General features: G+C 39.1%; 1 protein-coding gene across 2 annotated transcripts in view; it reads right to left on the bottom strand.

Annotated features, from left to right (window-relative positions):
* Positions 1–678: 678 nt before the first annotated feature.
* The window catches only part of LOC122560239 (DNA topoisomerase 1), a 76,595-nt gene continuing 54,687 nt past the window's right edge, over positions 679–22,586 (bottom strand). For both annotated transcript variants that reach the window (XM_043710714.1, XM_043710715.1), the window contains 9 exons: positions 22,069–22,213; positions 21,227–21,370; positions 20,175–20,360; positions 18,648–18,716; positions 16,930–17,044; positions 13,679–13,806; positions 10,719–10,813; positions 9,181–9,330; positions 679–5,759 (listed from right to left, as the gene is read on the bottom strand). In XM_043710714.1, the coding sequence (XP_043566649.1) occupies positions 5,657–5,759; positions 9,181–9,330; positions 10,719–10,813; positions 13,679–13,806; positions 16,930–17,044; positions 18,648–18,716; positions 20,175–20,360; positions 21,227–21,370; positions 22,069–22,213 (1,135 nt within the window). In that variant the 3' untranslated portion in view covers positions 679–5,656. The remainder of the gene's footprint in view (positions 5,760–9,180; positions 9,331–10,718; positions 10,814–13,678; positions 13,807–16,929; positions 17,045–18,647; positions 18,717–20,174; positions 20,361–21,226; positions 21,371–22,068; positions 22,214–22,586) is intronic.

Genomic DNA, 22,586 nt, shown 5'->3' with positions numbered 1-22,586 from the left:
TAACAAGCAATAATATCCCTTAAATGGCAATTCAAAGTTGTACATAAAGCGAGATGCTCCCAACAGAGTTCGACCTTGGGACTTCTTGTGTAATTCTTCCACAAATCTCACCATAGCCCAGTGCTCAGATTCAGCCCAATGTATTCTATCGGCATGGAAAGCTGATTTTGTCCAACACGTGCCTTTGGTGACTAATCACAAACACCACCACCATTCTCTCTTCAGTTTCTTGCATTATTGTAATCCTGGGGGCTTCAAAAGCCTTCTTGGTAATTTAGCAGTGGCCGCATTTGTTGTTGTGCGTGTGTGGGCACTAATTCCTATTCCCAAGTACTTTCACTAAGCTGAACACATGTTGAGAAACAATGGTTTCCCCTCCCCCCAGAGTGGAACTTCAATAGGGCTGTTTTCAGACTCCTGTCAAAACGGGCAAGAGATTGCATTTACTTCAATTGGCATCAACCACTTTGTAGTGAGACACAATAGCAGCACACAAGTTCCAGTCACCTCTAAAAATCACCAACGTTGCTGCTTCACATCAACACTGATAAAACAGAGGGGACTGGGAAGAAACTAAAAGGAAAAAGCGAAACAACAAAAGGCAGAAAAAAAATTAGTCATTTCAAAAATCTAAACTTTCTCTGACAGACAGATGTGGTCACACCAGGCTCTGCCATGTTCATAGTGTACAATGTGTTTATTTAAAAATACAAACGAGCACAGTTCATTGCAGTATGTTAAATTTACAGAAATAATCTGTAAAAAAAAAAGAAACCTGGTACACATCAGTCTGTGAATACTAGCCCATCAGTTAAAGCACATACTAAATAGTATTTTAGGCAGGAGGGAAAAAAAAATGTAAAATTTCTCCATTACAATTCAGACTGAATAAGCATCTTTTAATATATATTTATATATATATATATATAATGTTGGCCAGTTTCACAAGTACATGATAAATGTGCTACAACAGTTCAACAATGATTCATAGACATGGAACGGGAATACCTAACTGGATAGCTGAAGCACAGGAACGTGCTAGGATTGGCGTCCAAACAGGTCGTCAACACAGTGGCACACTGTGTAAACACTAAAAGGAACTCCAGTTTAAATTGTAAATTAAAAAGCCCGCATTCTTAAACCAAGCAGCTTAGTTCACGATTGGCTCAATAACTATACTGCTAAGACAGATCAGATCAAAACAGCAACCCATCTTCCCATCCCCTTCCCCAATCAGATCTAAAAGCCATGATAACTTTTAACATTTCATCTCCTATAAGAGAGGAATATTTTGTTACCACCACCCTTTTCCTACTATAATTACAAGTTACATTTTGGGCAAGCATGTCAGTGGGAGAAATTTAAAAAAAAAGGGCAGATAATAAATATTGTATCAGTTTTCAGAAATAGTTTAAAATGGAAGCAGATGGTCAATGAGATACAGCATGATACAGGTTAACCCACAGTTCCATAGCTCTAGTCGAGCCATTAGATAAGGAGTCCTAAAGTAGGACAGGCAGAGATTGTAAAGCAGAGGATAATCTTGTTGCAAATGCATTAAATTTTGTAAACACAGTTCTCTAAAAATCATGATGTGTTCCTGTACCTACTTTGCTCCAACTAGTTGCTTGGCCTCTGTTGAAAGGAGTGGATGGTGATTTAACACAACTTCCTGCTTCCCATCTACATCAAGTAGGCAGTGAAAGAAAATCACACACCACAAATTGGGTAACTCCAATTTCAGGCTTTTACAAAAAAAAAATCAACATCTCCAACGAAAAAAGCGGTCACTGCTTTAGGTACTCTTCAGAGTTCAAGTTATGGGCCATTGTTCCCAAAAGAAAATATCTTAGTAAATAAACAAGATTCATTGTCACCATGAGCCAAATATAACCCAGGTTGCATGCATGGAGCTGTAGCCCCAGTAGTATTTGTTCCCTATCAGTGGATAATAGTAGGGAAAGGAAAGGTAACAAGGTAAAGGAAGGGCATCTATAATTCAATTCAGTTTCAATTTCACTGCTTAGGTTTAATTGTAATTCAGATTAGTTAGAAGATGTTCACTGTGTCTTGATAAGCAAATGCATGGCTTTAAAGCGTTGGTGCAGACCATGGTGATGTACATTAGCAAAGCCCACATGATTTCTCCTCCTGTGTTACAGTTCAAAATGTTGTTGGATTATCCAGAGTCTTGGTCCTGAGCAATTAACACTTCCATCCAGTGTCAGCTTCAAGTATCGTTAGTTCACAAATACCATAAATGAAGATGCAAACTACAGCTTTCTCTACAGTACTCCAAAATAATTGTGCTTTACCTCAAACCCAAAAGATCATCAGTGTCCTCACCCGCATAGATTGTTTTCTCCACACAAGCTATCTCATGGCCTTTCAGTGAGGTTAGCTATCAGTGCAGAACTAGGAGTCATTTGGCAGCTGAGACTGTTTGTCCAGCAGGGAGCTGGTTCAACCTGTCCCAAATTTACTTCACGAGGCTCTCAAGATTAAAAACAAACTTTTGTCCCATCAGTCCAGGATAGGCCCGAGCTCAGGTCCAGATAGCCACATTGAATGTCAGAGAAAGTTTGAGGGGCCTACTCTTGCTCCTAATTCATGAGTTATGTAAAAAGGCAGTCATCTTAAATTGTATGCTTGACCTATCTGCATCCCTTCTGCCCTAGCTAATTTCTCAACTCAAAACCTCTTTAAAGCTATCGTGTGCAAGTAATTCTGTATAAAAAGCTGCTAAACCTGTAGAAAAAAGGGCTCTATTAAAGCTCAGCTTTAAAAACACCCAGTATTCTTAAATTGGGCAGATGAAACACTTCTAAAATTTTGAAATATGAAAATGTCGAAATCCAATACCTCATGGATGTGACACCACACCTGCTACCACAGACATCAGGAACCCACATCGGTAGAAAGCTCACAAAGTGACAGTGAACACTTGCTAGAGAAAGATATATGGAGAGAGCTGGGTGACCAAATGGAAGAAATCTACAGAACACATGATAGGTGTAGTCAGCTAGTTAGTTTTCTTTTGCTTCTGTTGATCTCAAAAGTTGAACAAGCACCACCTTATGTAGACATTTTTAAACCTTCTGGCTTTGACCAATCCTCCCTGCCCAATTAAAGAGAAGTTACATTGCCATAATTTCAGAGGAATAAAAATAAATAAGGACCTCAATTCTGTGTCAGTTACTGGGTCAGCTGTCCAGTTAGGCTATAATGATGTAGAGTTTTTAAAAATGGAAAAGTCACAAATACTGGAATTGTAGGCAAGTTCATTCTGGTACCCTTTCTCTCTCTCTCTCTCGCGCGCGTGCACTCTAACCTGAGTTGAAGCATTAAAAAGTTGCATGTTTCATAAAAACAAAAAAAAAAGGAAAACCATTCACAGTTAAAAAGGAAAAAAAAAATTCAACTTAAACCAGTGGACACATTTAAATCAAGTCCCCTTACTCTTTGGTGACAGGGCCTCTAAACTCGAGTTAACTTGTCTACTCCTGTTTCCCCAAGTCAAGCTGAAATGTTTTTTTAATTTTATAAATACAACAAAATACATATTCACAGCAATAAAGGCCTCATAAGATGTCCTTTTCTCAAAATGGTTCCAAATATCAGATATAATTTAGAGACAACTCAAATAGTTACTTGATGGAGTGCAAGGAGCCTTTTAAATGCACGACAAGGAAGAAAGTACTAATTTAACAGCACACCTTTTAAATTAATTACAATTGTTAATTAAAACAAGCTGTAGATACTTCCTCATCGATAAAAGGTCTAAAAGAAAATTAAACCTACAGCTTACAACTACATGAGCCCCAAAGGGCTTGAAGTTGCTGTTGGATGTTAGTTACTATCCAATAACTCTGTCTAAAAAGGATTTCATCTCAGTCACAGAAAAGGAAACCACTTTTTTTAAAAAAGGGTCAAGAAACAAGCACACACCAGACCAAAGAAAAAAGGTCACTGCTCATCAAACGCTCTGGAAGCTCTATCCAGTACCCCAGCCATTTTGTTTTGATTGCTAGCTACTCTAGCATGAGAGGTGCAGAAAATCAATGACATCAGTACAGTTTCACAGTTTTCAAGTAGTGCTTTGGGGGAGTTCTTGCTTCCCCTCCCTCCCTCAAAAAAAGGAATGTCTTTTTAAAAAAATCTTGATGGTCCATTTACAAACTTCAAAATTTAGAAACAGAAAAAGGTTAACATTTTAAAATTGCTTTTGACCAATTAAATGCTCAAAGACCGAATGGAACCAAGCCAATAGTAGCCATGACAAACATCTCTCTCCTGCTACATTCCACTAAAATAAATCACATTTAAAACTTGCAGGGCAATAACTGGAGATTGAAAGACCATAACTATTCAAAACACATGGCTCGCAAGGCACTAGTCATACAGCAACTGGAGCACTCATTCCCTCCCTCCCACCCACCCACCCCCCTACAAAGTTTAAAATATAAAAAAATCTTTGCATTTCAGTCAATCTTCTAGCTAGTGATCCAAAATTTATTCCAGCGGGAGTTCTTGCAGGCTCAATTTCTTAATCCCCATCTGATAACATTTTATTACTTGCAAGCAGAACCCATTCAAAACAAACAATTAAAAGGTGAATTTTAAAAACAAATTTCAGCATAAGCATTTAAACGGATCACAAGCAATTTTTAAAAAATGCATAATTAATTTACAGTGGTGAGGGAGAGAATGCAATACACATTCCCAGTGGCAGAGCAAGTTAGGTGCAGAAAGGGGCCACCACCATTTCATACAGTGTATTGCTCAATGCAACTGTGGAGGACAAACTGGGTACTTCGTCTGACTGGTCTGCAAATCTACGCAGTTCTTGGTTTTGCCTTCAGATCAAACCAAGGCAACATTCACCAGCTCAAGCCATAAATGCAATGCTTCCCACAGGCCTCAGTTCTCAACTGTCTTCCCCCCACAACATTGTCTATGGTCTCATAAAGAAGTCAGACATATCCCTTAAACAGGGGCAGAAGGGTAGTTGCCAGTGGAGAGCTCTTCAACTACAATTAGTTGAATCAACCAAATCTGGAATTTAATTCATTTCATCCCAAACCATAAACATTTGATGCCAGCTCTGCCACTGCTCCTTTCAAATGAAACACATCTTTATATAAAGAATCCTTTGTTAAAATTAAAACCTCTCTCATGTTAAACCCACGTATACAATCATTTCTGTTAAAAATCAAACCAAACCATTTGTTCGACCTGGATTCACATTCCAGTTTGTTGGTTGAGACCAGAGGTCAGTGACAAATGTTAAAAGATAAAAGCAAAAAACCCCAGAGAAACACAAGATAGTGAGCAGTCTCTAGTTCAGGCTGAACAGTCACCCGATTCTTCCCCATGGTTCAGCAGTGACCAGTTTTGAAGCAGGTGTACTCTGATTTTATTTTTAAAACAGGACTGCAGCTCTCAATTTAAAAAAAGTTATTGCAAGGTTCTAACAGTATAAATGCACCAATCTAATCAGTGCGAATATATATATATATTTGTTTTGCTTTTCTTCCTCTTAAAACAGTAGCTACGGAACCACAGTTTTTCCTTTTTCCTCATTAGATAAAAACGTATCTTCTCCAGCTCAAAGTGGCTTAGGCTGGGTCTCACTCAGCTTCAGCCACACCAATAGTTAAAATTCAAAGTCTTCATCGGCCATATCGATGGCCCAGGCAAACTTCTCACGTTGGGTTTTATTGTAGATCTTCTCGATTGGGATGCCCCATTTCTTACACCTATATTTTTTAAATTAAAAAAAAATGGAAAAGGAAAAATGCACAAGTAGAACAGTCAATAAACACTGGAACAGATACCCATCAGTTCTAAGTCAACCTATTTCACCCCCTGCATTTAACCATTTAATTTCAACCAGGATATTGATTGTCACCCAATACAGTCTGAAGGAATGCTTAAGATCTAATAGAATGAAGGAACAGGTAATAGATATATTAAAGAGTTAATTGGGTTTGAATTGCTTCTATAAACATTGAGTATATATATATCAGTAGGCTGAGAATTTTACAGTGTGGTAAACTGGAATACTGTTCTCACAAAGTGTGGATCTGAATTCTGTTTAAAGACAGTTATCCTTTGGAATATAATGCACTCTGAACAAAAGTTTTTAATCCATGGGTTCTATGCCCAAATTTAAAACATTCAATTCCTTCGGAAGGGTCACTAAACCTGAAATGTTAAGTTTGATTTCTCTCCACAGACACTGCCAGAACTGCTGAGCTTTTCCTGCAACCTGTTTTTGTTTCTGATTTCCAATGTTTGCAGTAATTTTGTTTTTTTAAAAAACAATTCAATTCCTTGTTCTTCTAAACCAAAAACAAACTAATGCTTTTCAATTTTTGCTTTCTTCAATCATAAAACTCTCAATGCAAACAAATTGCCCTTTTTCACTCTCGGAGTTCACTCTTTTGCACACTGGCTGAAAAGTATTTTTTTCTAGGAAAGCTGCCAATTTAATCATTAAATCCCTTCATACACAACTCATATGCCACTAACTCAAAATCCAAATTGTTCTTCTCTTATCTATATAGGTTGGGGAGCTTTGGTCCTGGTATGGAACTTCAAATAATTACGGCAGTACTGAGAAGGAAGAAAGAAAGACTGCTGCACAGTCAAACACCTGGTTTAAATCCAAAGTTCTGCCTGTTGATGTATCTTGATCAAGATTCAGGAAATTATAAATCAATATCAATTAAGATATCTAGAGCAACCTTGTCATAAGGTGCTTTGTGGACAAGATGGTTTTAAGAGTCCTGACACAGTGTAACATGCACTGTAAATAAATAGGAGCCCATTGACACCCTACCTGGATTTTCAGAAGGCATTTGATACGGTATTACTTGGAAGGTAATTACACAAAAGCAATAGCTCATATAGTAGGAAATAACATTAGTACAGACAGAAGACTGACAGACAGAACAGGGTTTTTGCTTGATTGTAAGGCTGTGTCAATAGCTTTCCTGGGATCCATGCTCGAATGTGAATTTTTTTTTGGGGGGGGGGGGTAATAGTAGCAGCTTTTGCAGTTTACAAGATAGATAAGTAAGGTAAGCTGTGAAGAAGAAGGAGGCAGATGAATAGAGGGGTTGAGTGAGTGGACAAAACTCTGGCAAATGGAGTATGTGGGAGAATAATGTAAAATTATTCACTTTGATAAGAATAAAGAACAAGCTTTAGATGTTCCAGGTGTCTCCAGTGTGAGTCACAAGAAGTTGGCATAAAGCCCAAGAAAGTAATTCAGAAGACCAATGGCATGCCATCCTTGACTATGAAAGGAATTTAACATAAAAAGGATTATGCTTCAGTTGTACAGTACCTCTTCAATACTGTGGAGAGTTTTGCTCTCCTTATTTAAACAACAATGTTAGTGAGTTGGAGGCATTCAGAAGAGATTCACTAGATTGATAGCTGGAATGTGGGTTGTCTTGTGAGACTAGGTGGGATAGGTTGGACTTGGTCCCACTGGAGTTCAGAAGAGTGCGGGGTGACTTGATTGCAGAATACAAGATCCTGAACAGTCTCGAAGTACATATGAAAAGGATATTTCATCTGGTCAGTGCCCAGTTCCACGGGACACTTAAAATTAGGATTTGATCTTTTAGGACAGAGATGAGGACTTTTTTTTTCCCCGAGGATCGTACCACTTTGGAACTCTGCACTAGAGGCAGAACCACTGAATAATTTTTAAGGCTGAGGTAGACTGCATTCCATATCTATTATAACTCCAGAATAGCTCTTAACCGACAGTGCTTTCCAGGTGCACAACAAGTCTTTAAAGGTGGTGCAGATGCATGTTGCCTCACAGGTCTCTTTACACCATTCTCCTCTCACCTTAAACCTATGCCCTCTAGTTTTGGACTCACCCATTCTAGAGAAAAGACCATTGCTATTCACCTTATCTAAGCAATTGAGTGTTAATTGTTAAGACAAAATTACCTGCAGTCTAGCCAGAGCCAAGGGAAATAAGAAACACAAATCAGTTTAAGTTGGGGGCGATAACCTTTTATTATTTTTCATCTTCAATAAAGCCCCTTTTAGGCCTTTTACCAACCCCTATTTTCTCAACAAGTTTGGGTTTCCATTTTCACTCTATTCGGGAGCCTATTCTTTAATCAATGACTCAAATTTCCTGATGAGCTTTTGATATTCTGTGGACAATTATTACAATGTTCTCTAATTAAGCATCTCAACGTTTGCCCTCTATAATCGTGACCTCTTCAGAAGCGCTGTTGCCATTAGATTAATTAAGTTCCATTCCTTCCCTTCACACTGGTCCTCATCGCTGTTCCAAAAGATCAAATCCTAACTTTAAGTGTCCCATAGCACTGACTAGAGGAAATATCCTTTCCACATGCACCTCAAGACTGTTCAGGGTCTTGTATTCTTCAATCAAGTCACCCCCACTTTTCTGAACTCCAGTGGGAACAAGCCCAACCTATCCCTCCTAGTCTCACAAGACAACCCCCCATATTCCAACTACCAATCTAGTACATCTCTTCTGAATGCCTCCAACTCATTAACATTGTTGTATACTGGTAACCAATTCATTGTCTGGAACCCAAATTTAAATTCTCATGCATGGTATAACAATCAGGGGATTTAACATCCCTGACTGAGAAGGAGTTCTGAAGGAAAGCACAAGAATTGGAATTTCAGGGTCTCAGAAAAGTCTTAAAATAATGACTGGTAGACAAAGCACATGCAGACTCGTGGCTGTGAATGTTCCAGAAAAATTTTCCTTGTTTGAATTTTGAATGCTTTACTACTTTGGAAAGATGGATAAATTCTCCTTGGGGAATTAAAGAAAAAGTTGCAAGAAAAGGTTACTTTGGATACTTTAGATTCTGTCTTAAATAAGGAACTGCCAAATCCCCCTGGGTAATAAAGGTTTGCTTCAGGACTTTTCCAAGATCATCAGCAAGTGAGAGCTGATTGAGGAGATAATTCTTTTTCCTTTAATTGTTAGTTAACCATGTCCATGTGTTTGTTTATTGTGGATAGACAACTGTTTACGCTCTGCTCTCTTACCACACCCTTCATTTGGTTTCACCCTGTACTTAAAGACAAAAAATCTTGTGTTGTTATGAAAGCTTCACTTGGGAGAGCCCAAGTGAGTCAAGTATGAAACAGAATCTCACTTACCAGGCAATGCTGATCCTAGGATCCAGGTAATTGAGTTTGGACGTCCCAAGAGCTATCTGCTTATTTTCTTCTCGGTCAGTAGCCTGAACTTCCAATTTCATTAGTTGATCTTCAAGCCGCTGGAGAGCCTTCTTCTTACTTTCCACAGATCTATGTAGAGAAATAAAGTAATATTAATGTTTATGAGGGGTTCTCTAACAAGACTTCATGAGAAAAAATAACAGTAGTAGAGTTATGTTTTTGCTGTATTAAAAGGCCAGAAAGTAACTCTCACATTTTAGAATTCAGCAGCACAGCTTGAAATGATGGAACAGACACAGGCACACACACACATACACACACACACACACACCAGTAATTTATGGGCTGCTATTTTAATGGCGGGCCATCAAAATTGCAGAGCACAGGCCATCGAAGAGTCTGCATTCTCACATTTCATAACCCGCCTGATTACTGGATTGTCCGGAGTTCAACTTGAAAAGAGATGAAAACCATCTAAATCCATCTGTGGTTTAGTAGAAAGGGCACCCCGACAGGAATTTAATTGCATAACATTAGTTAGGTGCTTTGGGAAAAAAATTGTTAACATATCCCAAGATCATGAACGGCTCTATATAAATGCAAGTTTTTTTCTTTAATGATTCTGTGTAACCTGTAAGACATTATGGATTAAATTACATGACACGAAAAACTGAAGCCTGGATACCTTAAATTGATTATGCCTGTTGTATTAGTAGGAGGACAATGAATGCTTAGATAATTTATGCTGTAATGACGTACTGTGCATGATTGATTTAGATGTTAGATACTGAAACATTTTACTTTTTATTTGCTTGAAGTGTCAAAAATTTGTAGAGAGTGGTTCACATAGCACATGGGACCTTGGGCTTCATATAGGCACAAGTAAGGAGACTCAACTGAAATTGTTTTAAAACTAATTAGGCCACCACGAGTGTATTGCATTCAGTTCTAGTCAAGGAGGATGGGACAGCCTTTCTGAAGAGAGTGCAGAGGAAATTCACCACAGTGGTTTCTGGGTTGAGGGATTAGCTACAGAGATAGGGCTGGAGAAGCTGGAGTTGTGGCCTCACAGCAAAGGAGATTTGAGAGGTGTATAAGATTAGGACAGATTTGGATAAAATGCATATAGCAAGTCTGCCTTTCCATTGGCTAATGGTGCAAATGACTACAGGACATGGATTTAAGTTTATGGCAGAGATCAAAGAAAGAACCTTAGCACAGTAAGTGGTAACGAAATGGAATTTTTCTGCTAAGAGTGGCAGAAACAGAGACAAATTATTTCAAGAGGTAAGTCAGAGGGGCATGCAAGAGAGATAAAATTTATATAGGAGATACAGTGGCACAATGGGATGGACTGAAATTGTTCCAGTGGTGGCATGGGCTAAAATGGGATGCACGGCCTCGCTTTATACCTAGGATCAAATGAGCCTCAATGGAGTAACCAGAGTTACAACCTGACAATGGCAGCTAATTCAGCTTCACCCTTTGTGAAAAATAAAATTGTATAGACTGCTTACTTTCTACATTTTTCATCTTTTCTAACTTTATAGTCAGCTTTGGCACCCTTCAGCTCTCTCCTGGCTAGTCCAATTTGTTCTTTCTTTGCATCGATCTAAAAAACAAAACAAAAGAGAAAATATGAATTTGAAAACCAAAAACTGGATTTCTGAAATTAAATCAAAGAATTGACAAGGTATGTTGATAAAGGGACACTGTAAAAGCTTTTCATTCTGCACTCATCAGGACTGTATGACAAGAATACCAAATCCTGAACAGAATAATAATTCATATTGCATGAGAAGAGAGTGCTGACTGGTTGGAAAACAAATTTTACTTTGTAAGCGGTGTTGCAGCAGAGTTTGGTTAATTTCAAGAGTGGCTTAAATCTACTATTTTCAGACCTGAAAAATGCACACAATCTAACTCAGATTACCCTGGAAGGGCAAGGTGTCTAAAAAAAGAACGAGTCAAGCCCTTTCAAACTGTGACAATACAGCGGCAACATGAGAGGTATTCTCCACTGATGTGATGCTGTCATCAAGCCAAAAAGCCATTCAGCCTACCAGGCAAGTTATAAGGTAATGCAATGAATTTTAGCACTGGTGTGATGTCAAACACGTGAGCGACACATCATGTAGATCCATTAACAATATACACTATTAGATTGTTAAACAAAGAATAAGAAGTCTTCAGAAATGTACACCAAAAGGAGAGTTTAATACACACGAGAAAAGTCAGATGGGTGAAGGTAGCCTAGATCAGAGTTCATAGAATAGCACATCCTGGAACCAGTGATCTCAGCGAAGACACCTCTCAGTTTAGTGAACACAATGAGTAAATTTTACATTCATTTTGAGAGAGAAAAGCAGGCTCATGACTAGTATTTTAAAACTTAAATCAGTGCATGTATGAAAACATTAAAGCAAAGTTAGCCAAAGCTAGCCAAAATAGATGAAAGGATAGGTCAATAGAGCTGTGGTAGCAGACAGTTAAACGGATATTTCAGAATACAATTGGTTAAGTTCCAATAGAAAAGAAAATTTTCAAGGAAATATCACTCATGGTTGACTGAAAATGTTACAAAGTTGGTATCAGGCTGAAGGCTTATAATTATGCAAAAACTGGTGACAGGTCAGAAGAATAGACAAAATAAAAAAAAGTAAAGATTAATAAGAAGAGAAAAATTAAAAGAAGAAAAACAGCCACTTCCAAGAAAATAACTACCAGTTTCTATGAACGTTCTAAAAAGTCAGATTAAACATTGTTAAATTCCCTCCTTAGTTTTATAGAAAACAATGGAAAATCAAAGACTTGAATTGAACAAGCATTTTGAAATGGTCTTCACCTTAGAGGATACAAATAACATCACAGAAATAACTGCAAATCTGGAAGTGGAAGGGAATGGAACTCTCGAAAAGTACAACTGAGAAAATTGTTGGACAGAGTGTGTATAGGTAGCATTAGTGGCTAGAGAGAAAATTGATACATTAGTTTTAATTTTCCAAAATTCTTTGAATTAAATATGATTCCACTAAAGTTGAAAATAGCAAATGTAACTCCTTTATTCAAAAAGGGGAGGGAGACAGAAAGTAGCTCCAAGCCAGTTAGCTTAAACGTGTTGTAGGGTATGTGTTAGAAACTAAGAAACTGTAGCAGGGCACTTAGAAATAAAAAGAAGTTAAACAGGCAGAGTCAATACCGTTTTGAAAGGGAAATCATAGTTAACCAATTTATTGAAGATCTTCAAAATAGTAACATATGGTTGAGATATGGGGAAAAACAGAGGATGTACTGTATTGGATTGCAAAAAGCTACAGGATAGTGTGCCACAAAGGCTATTGCAGAAAATAAAAGCTCACAGTAAGTCATAACATGGGAGCTATGAAGCAAAATGCAATTGGACAACAATCGGGCAAACTTAGGACAATGTGGAAAAATGTAAAATTATACATTTTGGCAAGAAGAATTTTAAAAAACCTCTAAAATGGCCAGAAACGGCAGAACTCCACAATGCAGGAGGATCTGGGTATGCTCATATGTGATTTGCAAAAGATTAATACGTGGGTACAGCAAGCATTAGGCAAGTTACTGTGATCATTTACTATGAGGGACACTGAATACGAAAGTAAGGAGATTATCTTTTAATTGTACAGGGCACTGATGAGACCACATTTGGATTCCTGTGTGGAGTACTGGCTTCCTTATTTGAAAGGAAAGCAACTGAATGGGAATCAATTCAAAAAAGGTATATTATTAAGACCAACATCCAGAATGTATGGATTATCTAACAAGAACAAGGTTGGATAGTCTAGGCTTGTATCCACTGCAATGCAGAAAAACAGGTGTTGACTTGATTACAACATTACACCCTTAAGAATGACATGGGAAGATGTATATCCTTGGAGAATCTGCCATACAAATATGTTTTTTCACAGAAGGCTGAAGATATTCAGAATCCTCTTCCTCAAAAGGCAGTGGAACCAGAGCCTTTGAATATTTCAAAAGACCGAGGCAGATTTTTGATAAGCAAGGGGATAAAAGGTTATCATGTACACAAGAATATGAAGTTAATTAATTCAACCATGATCCTATGGAGTACTGAGCAAGGTCAATGGCTGAGTGGCCTATACCTACTACTAAATCATATGTTCTTATGTACAGTTCCAGGAATATTAAGTATATCATCCTGACTCTTGATATGCACATCATTGTATTGTTTGGCCACCAACTGACAAGAATCAGTTCTCACCAGACATCAACATAGTGAATTACTGGGATACTGATAGGAACAAGACTGTTTTCTTCTTTCTTGACCAGCTGGAGAGTCAATCGTGGTATGAAGTAAGGTCAGTTAACAGTGCAGGGCGAAATCAAACCTTATGGCTTTACAAAACTCCAGCTGGAAAGCAAGATCTTTGAAAACCTACTTTGTTATTTGCACAAGTTTTGGTATGGGAAAATAAAAGTTCATACTCACTTTGGTCTGCAGGTTTTGCATGGACTTTTCAAATGTTTTTGGAGGTGCCCGCTGATGGTTACAAAGGATAGCAACTGCTCTGTTGGCACGATTATAAGAAAGTATTTTCGCTGCAACATTTTCATCCGCTATAAACAGAGAATTTGGATATTAGTTGCTGTGCAGTCACTACAACGTAGAAGGAAGAATGTTGCTACTACAGTGCAATATATAATAAAAAAAATTGTCTGCAGTCATTTTTATCTCAATTCAATGTAGTCTGGGTCCCTTTCAACTTCGGTTATGTGTTACAGAAGTACATGACAGCGACAACAAAATACTCAACAATAGTACTACGGCAATAGCTGAGCCACTTCCCCCACACACTGAATTGTTTAATCAACTTTGGGTTTAACTTGGGCTGAGCAGCAAAATACAACAAAGGTCTGAAAAGTGAGACAATGTTACACAATTTTAACAATTTTTTATGATCTCTCATTAAAAGAAAATGGCTTTGTGTCACTTTCAAAAAAAAACAGGTGAAATTATTAGATTTCAAGTGGATAGACATTAGTTTTTATGTTTGCACAAACTAACTTCCAACACAATGTGGTGTGAACTTAAATTTTTTTATTGCTTGCAAAAGTCCATGACTTCAGTTATGTACATGCAAAGAAAAGCAATGGACTATAACAATGTTTCACAAACCATTATTCAATTCAACACTATATTTAATTCACTGCTACCTGCAAGGCCAATTTGACATCAGATGCTGACTTAGCCATGGATGCTCACTTTCCATGAACTATTAGTGGTCTGGAAACAGAACCTCCTTTATTCTCCTCCAGGACCCATTGAAGGAGCTGCAAAGGCTGAGTGTACTGACAATATTCTGACAAGGGTACTGAAAATGCCAAGCTGGTCTGGTACAGCTGTAACAACGACATTTACCTGACAATGTGAAAAATTGCCCAGGTGCACAAAACACAAGACAAATTCAACCTGACCAACTGCCACCCAAGTCTATTCTGGACCATCAGTGATGAAGGGATCATTGCTTAGCAATAACCTGCTCACTGACAGTCAGTCTGGGTTCTACCAGGACCACACAGCCCTTGACCCCATAACAGCTTTTGTTCAATTATAGGAACAGCACAGCTGAAATCCAGAAGAGAGGGGAGAGTAATTGCCCTCAACATGTGGTATCTGAGCCCTAGCAAAACTGGCGTCAATGTGAATCAGGGAGAAAACTATTCACTGGCTGGAATCAGACCTAGCACAAAAAGGAAATGGCTGTAGTTGTTGGAGGTCAGTCTTCTCAGCTTAAGGACATCTCTGCAGATGTTTCTCAGGATAAATATTCCTCTGGACTCTCCTTCACTTACACAAGGGGAAATGTTTTCCTTATCAATCCGATCAGAAAGGTTTATATACCACTGGAACAGGTGGAAGTTGAATCCAGATCTCCTCGCTCAGAGGCAGGACACCATCACTGTACCACAAGAATTTTCCATATCAACTTGTTCAGATTTTATTACACACCCCTGGAGCAGGTGGGATTTGAACTGAGGCCTCCTGGCTTAGAGGTAGGGATGTTACTATTGTGCCACAAGAGGCCCCAGGTCTAACCATTTTGAGCTGCTTCATCTATGACCTTCCCTCCAATGATAGTACATAGCACTGAACAATTTGCAACTCCTCAGACACTGAAATAGGGCCTAGACAAGAAACTTGGCTGAGAAGTAGTCATAATATTCATTTCACACAAACAGTAGGCAATGCCACCTCATACAAGAGAATCTAAACATTACCCTTCACATTCAATAGCATTACCAATGTTGAAGTCTCTACTATCAACACTGTTACCATTAATGGAAGTGGAACAACCACATCAACAGAAGAGCAGCTCAGTTAAGAGGAATCTTGCAATGTGTAATTCTTACCCTGCTCCCCCTGAAGCCTGTCCATCATCTAAAAAGGCTGAAAATGTGTTGCTGGAAAAGCGCAGCAGGTCAGGCAGCATCCAAGGAACAGGAGAATCGACGTTTCGGGCATAAGCCCTTCTTCAGCCCTTCCTGAAGAAGGGCTTATGCCCGAAACGTCGATTCTCCTGTTCCTTGGATGCTGCCTGACCTGCTGCGCTTTTCCAGCAACACATCTTCAGCTGTAATCTCCAGCATCTGCAGTCCTCACTTTTTTCATCATCTAAAAAGGTACCAGTCAGGAGTGTCATGGAATACTCCCCGCTTTTCTGGATGAGTGCCACTCCAGGACTCTATTTAGACGCTAGTGAACGAAACTGCCACTAGATTGGCTGCAGCCCTAAATAAATACTAAAATCTGGTGTGTTTGAAGTACTTCAAACATTTTAAACATTCATTTCTGTTACAGTCAGATTCCCCATATTCCCTGATGACAGGAGATTCATTGAAGCTCCTCTCCCCAGCATCACAATCACTCTTCCCAAATCACCTCCACCCAACATACGTACTTTGCAGCTGCCATTATCAACTACACCCGCAACGTCGTCATTCAGCATTTTCTCTTCCCAAACCCTCACATAACAGATTTTCTATCCAACCCTCCACCCTTCTCTTGACACCCAAGTCAAACAGCAGACCCTCCTCTTGACCCCTAGCAAAACCAAGCCATGCTGAGACTTGTGCTCCACTCCTCCATCCTGTTCCAAGTCATCTGAATCTCTCCACTGGTGCCCCATCACCCCTTGTAATAGATCCTGCTAGAGTGAGGAATTACAGTTAAATCAAGGTTGGCACAAAGCAGAGTGGCATCTCCCCTGCGACATGCTCCCAGTACTTTACTGGAGGACATTATCCAGGTGGAGGTCTTGTCTCCCTCTTCTCAAAGTACTGAAGCAGAGACGGCAAAAAGTCAGGGAGAAAACAAAAAAAGATAGTAAATTCCGTATTTAAAACAGGAGTTTATCAAATGGAAATTTCTCATCCTTGGATTAAATAACCAAGCTGTGCTTTTGCAATTTAGGTCACTTGATTCCTCTGCAAGATTACTGATCTGGCATCATTTCAAAAAGATTCACTATTCTACATGTTAAACATCACCACCCATATTTGACTAGACAACGTTTGAACCTGGTTTTGTCACTTTAGGTTAAAACCAACAGTCAATCATTTTCTCCCCTTCCCAATTCTAACAGCAACATTACTGAACTAGATAGAATGGGTCAGGACGTAGTGAGCAACTCTGACCTCTGGCATGGTGTCAGCATAGACGGCAATGCAACTTATACTTACGGTTGGTCAGTTCCTTCAGTTGCTGCTGCAGGGTGATAGAAGCATTGTAGGTACGGAATACTTTAGCTGTAAGTCCGTCCATTAGTTCCTGGAGATGTTTGTTGAGGATTGAAGTCTATACAAAAAGAAAAACAATATAAGGAGTCAGTAACAAGTATACAATAACATATTACTCAGAACTATTTGCACAACCTTTATGAACTCCACCGACAACCTCCACTTCCAAAAATGATTTCAGAAAATTTCTCGAATTTTGCCACTCTAGCAAGAGCAACTTGAAAACCATGTCCCATCACAGCCAGGAAGGTGCTTAAATCTGTACACTTTGTAGAAAAGAGAGGAATTGAACATTTAAAACAAAAAAAAAGTGAACACTCAGGATAAAAAGTTCAGCATGTATATCTAACAAAGACAGCATGAAGTCTCCAGATGACGACGAATTGGGTACATTTGTAGTTTTCAATTGCTATGTCATTGATTATGATCAGAAAATCTGCATTATGGATATTACTGAAGCCAGGTCAGTGAAAGCACTAAATGCAGCCCATGTATTTTTCCTTAAGGAGAAATGAGAGACTGGATGAACTTCAAACAACTGCCAATTGCACCACTAAACTTCAATTGGACATCAGAAAGGGAACAAACAACAACTAATATATCCTTCTCTCCTGGTCACACTTCTATTTCGTTCCTGCATTACTGCAATGACTATAATTTGAAAGTATTTCCTTGGTTGTAAAGTGAGTTGGAACAGCTTTAAAGTAGGAAAAGGCAGTTTACGACTAGTATTTCTCATAAAGAGGTCACCGACTACCCCAAAGCTGTTTTTTTGACCGGGGCAATTATTGCTTTCGCATTAAAATTCTCATTCGAAATCCATCAACCTGATCTGAAAACGTACAACTTTCTTCCTCCTTTTAAGTCTGCACCACAAGACCTCCATTCCCTGTAGTTGAAGCAGTAGTTCTGGAATTAGAATCATGTGATGCTGAAGAGGCCCTTCAGTAATTGAGCCTGTACTGCGAAAGCTATAAAACTCCTATGGTCTTCAATGTTTTGACATTTCAAAGTGCTCATCTAAGTACTTTTAAAAAGGTTGCAAGTTTACATGGCTGAACTACCTCCCAGTCAGTGCACTGCAGACCCCACCACCCTTTATGAAAATATTTTCTTCAAATTCCCTCTAAACCTCCTGGCCTTTCACCTTAAAGTGCACCCTATGTTATTTACCCTTCAACTAGGGGCAACAGCTGCTATCCACATTATGCATGCTCTTAATCAGATCCCTCTCAGTCTTCTCTGCTCTAAAGAAAACAACCCAGCTTATCCAGTCAGACAACATCCTGGTGAATCTCCTCTGCATCCCCTCCAGTACAATCACAATCACATACTTCCTACATTATCAGGACCAGAACAGCACAGTACTCCAAACTACGGCCCAACTGAAGTCCTGTACAACTCCAACATAAGTTCCCTGATCTTAATCTGCACCTCAATTGATAAAGACAATGTCCTGTATGCCTTAACTATCATATTAACCCCTTGTAATGAAGGGACAAGAGACCTTTCTCTGTAGAAAGAGCTACATTTCTGTTAAGTTACACAGCATAAGAAATTGTGCAAGCCAGTAGAATGAGGGGAAAAACAAAGCAAAATATGCAATCCACCAATTTATGTTTTCCCTTGCGAGCATCAGCCATCTCAGCAGTACTACTTACATTGAGTCGGTCAAAAAGGTCATCTTCAGGTTGCTTATTCTCCATAAATAACTGAAGATTCTTGAACACCTAAAAGGGACAAGAATGAGGCATTGCACTTTCCCACCGAAACCAAGTCATTTCAAAAATCAAAACTTGCCAGACCAGCTCCCTCGGAAACCACCGAGGCACACTTTCCTTTCTATGCTTTCCTACTTAGTCACTTACAAGATTAAAGTAAACTTTACAGGATTCTTCAAATTCATATAAATTGATATTGTGCGACACTAGCTTTGATATGGCAGATTTTGCATTTAGGTAACACAGTTTATAATTCCATACAGTAATAATCATACACAACATGCATCCCACACAGCAAATTTCATAAGAAAATCACTGAAGTTCATTTCAAGTTATGCAACACCAGCCAAAGTGCCATGGCAGAAATTAATTAAATACAGACTGTACTGTGCACTGCAGCACTGGGTGTACTATGGGGGCTGGTAAACAAACATGAAAGCCAAACCTTCAGGGCTACAAGTTTGCTTAAAAACAGACTGACAACACTCGAAAGATCAACCAGACGTAGTCAGGTCAACAACCCTTTTAACTGGCTTTAAAGCTTACATAATATTTGTAGGTATATACAAGATACATACCAAATGTTGAAACACACAAAATCAAGACCAACAACAGTGAATGACAAATAAGCTTCCTTCAGCCTAAAATGAAACCAAACTAAAAACAATTTTTCTAATTTCTCTCCACAGATGCTGCCAGACCTGCTGAGCTTTCCCAGTAATTTAATGGTTTGGTTTCTAATTTCTAACATTTGCAGTTCTTTCGGTTTCAAAAAAGAATTTCAGCTTCACCATAGAACAGTCTAGAGAACCATTTTCAGAGAATTGATTTGTGCCACTAATTTGGCACTGAGAGTGCTAAACATGAACCATTGAGAGTCAGAGGATATGACTAAGGGGCAATTTGCAGAAAATAGCTCCATACCAACCTAGCTGATGAAGACATTCCATCCATATGCAAATGTCTGAATGCCTATAGATATCAAGTCATTGCAATAATATCACCAGGGATCACTTAAATTCAGTCCCAAGTTGTATAATCTTGAAACTACAGATAGTGTACAAAAGTTTAAATAATAAAAGAATGCTTTCCCAAATGGCCCTTCGCCGCACCCCCAAGCCTGGCTCCTTTGTCAGCAGTATTGCATGAAGATGGCCAAATGAGATAACAGAGTAGCAGTGGGCCATTTAATTATCAAAGGCCTCACAATAGAGTGTAATTTTATTTCTCACCCAGTATTCCAAAGTTCGACTTGGAAATGCTGGACAACCATTAAGAGTGGGAGTCTAGCTCTGGTACCCATACAGCTACCTCACCACAAGTCAGTTAATTTGGCACAAACTCAGGCATGGTGGATGGATGAACCTTGGGACCTGGCTGAGCCTGGCTCAATTACACACTGTCACTGACAGTGAGCATATAGTGAAAGTAAATTGGGAAGAAAAATACAACAGCACCAAACCTTACCCTTTTCTCCACTGGCACTTTGTTGTAATATCGAATGGAGTCTTTACCCAAGAAGTCAAATTCAACTACATATTCCTGACCATCAAGCTCAACGTGCAGGTTTATGTGCTCTACTCGAAGCGAGCAGCAACCCACGGTGTCTGCAGTCTCACCTTCTTCTTTCTCATTCCCAGCTCTCAGAGCTAGCTATGAAGTGAGGAGAAAACAAAAAGAGCACAGCAACAGAATGACAGTTAATGATACACAAAAATGTTCCTGTACCTCACCTCATATACAATGATTCTGCAGTTATGAATGATTATGAGAAAACATCCAAAATGTTTCTTTACGACAGACTACACTTTGAAAATGTGCTTCAGTGGTGTACCATAGCTTTGGAACATCCTGAAACTGTGAAAACAATATGCAAATGCAACTTCTTCCTTTCACCTTTCTAAAATATTGAATATAAGCTAATTCTGAGACAGCACATAACACTTCATATACAGAGGTCTAAGGGGGAAAGAAGGGCTTGGTATTAGAGACATTGCAGATAGACAACATCAGTAAGCTAAGCTGACAACTGAGCAGAGGTAGACTGAAGAATGATTACAATGGCAGCTCCATTAAACTTTGCCCTTTCTTCCACGGTTATTTGTAGCAATGTCAGATCAAATCATTAACCATAAAGGCAAATTTAACTGTCTTTCTGCCCATCAAATTCAGGTGTACAGATTGATATTTCCTTTGAATAGAGCGATGATGCAGTAGGCCTGTTGCAGGAATCTAAAATTAAAGCATCAGGTTGTGGTTCACATGCCCTCCATCCCTACTACCCAATTCTACCTCCATAAGAATTGGCACCAGGCACGCAAGAATCTCACTGTTAATTTTATTTAATTATATGCAGTTTGTGGACAATAATCAAGTACTTGCATATGCTTTTATTAAAAAGAACAAATAGCATGTGTTCGGTTTAAGAGGCCTGTGCTGGTGATGCACAAGCTCTTATTAGTTAGATACACAAGAACTCTCTCTACAAAGCTCATCTAACAACAATATGCTTTACTCACCTTGTCAATAAAATAAAGTGCAACAGCACGCTGCCGGACCTTCATCTCTTTTGACTTCCAGTCCTCCCTGTACTGCGCACGTATCTTGTCCACTAACTTCTTTAACGTCCGAGCAGTTTCATATTTTTGCCAATCCTTCTCACCCTATTTATGCAGAACAATCAGGCAGTTTTTGAAAGCTGTGGTGACAAGCGATGGCTCATTGGCTACTGATTGATATCCAAGGACCTAGGCCCTGGACAGTGATACCAAGTAGTGAAAAAGCTGCTCAAATTATAATTAAATGGCACGCTAACAAAAAGCAATGGCAACAGTATGGCTTCAAAACAGGCTATTCTTCTAATGGAAATGCCTTCTACCCAGATTACATACTGCCACTACATGTAACAAGGCAGGAAATGATTTGGATTAACATTCTGAAATTTAAATTTCAACGGATTTATTTTTGAATCCACTGTCTTTTTGCTTGCTGACAAAAGACCTTCACACTATGACAACAACACTTATTGCAAGGATAAATTAAGTGGAGTGTACCAGAAGTGTAATGGCCAACAAAAGACAAAATAAGCTATCTGCATTTGCTGTTCATATTTCTACAGGAGTTGTTTGTCTTGCAAAATGCCAACATGCCCACCACCTATCATTACTAGCCAGCTTCACAGTTCAGCAGCAGCAATATTTTCCAGTTTGTGGCATTGATATTTACAAGATGAGGAAAGTTTGCCTCAGCATTCATGAATTTAATCTTGTGGAATGGCTAAACTCTGCAAAAATATAACTCTTAAAAGAATCACCTAATACAAGAGTTAATCATTACTCCCAGTCTCATGTGCTTGTGATACCTTAATTCTGGAGCTGGGGTTCAACATGATGTATTTGATGGAGCCCTGGATGTTCTCAGTCCATGACACTAGCCAAGTCACTTTGTTGTCATGTCGTACCTCCTTCCACTTCTGGCCTGCAGGGGGTGATGGAATCTTGGAGTCCCTGGAGATTAAAAAAAGAGAGGTTGGAAGTGGGGTGTTTAGACCACTCAGTTATTTGTCAACAAACTGCTGCCATAATTATCTTACTGCATGTTGAAACTTTATTGCTGGAACAGCACAGCAGGTCAGGCAGCATCCAGGGAACAGGAGATTCGACGTTTCGGGCACAGGCCCTTCTTCAGGAATGAGCAGAGAGTGTTCAGCAGGAGAAGATAAAAGGTAGGGAGGAGGGACTTGGAGGAGGGGCGTTGGAAATGTGATAGGTGGAAAGAGGTCAAGGTGAGGGTGATAGGTCGGAGTAGGATGGAGGCGGAGAGGTCAAGAAGAAGACTGCAGGTCAGGAAGGCGGTGCCGGGCTTCCCTAGTTACCCTTT

The sequence above is a fragment of the Chiloscyllium plagiosum genome, chromosome 20 (genome assembly GCF_004010195.1).
Source record: "Chiloscyllium plagiosum isolate BGI_BamShark_2017 chromosome 20, ASM401019v2, whole genome shotgun sequence".
In the NCBI taxonomy this organism is placed as follows: Eukaryota; Metazoa; Chordata; class Chondrichthyes; order Orectolobiformes; family Hemiscylliidae; genus Chiloscyllium; species Chiloscyllium plagiosum.
Note: the sequence above shows the minus strand (reverse complement) of the source record. Positions and strands in the feature narration are given on the sequence as shown.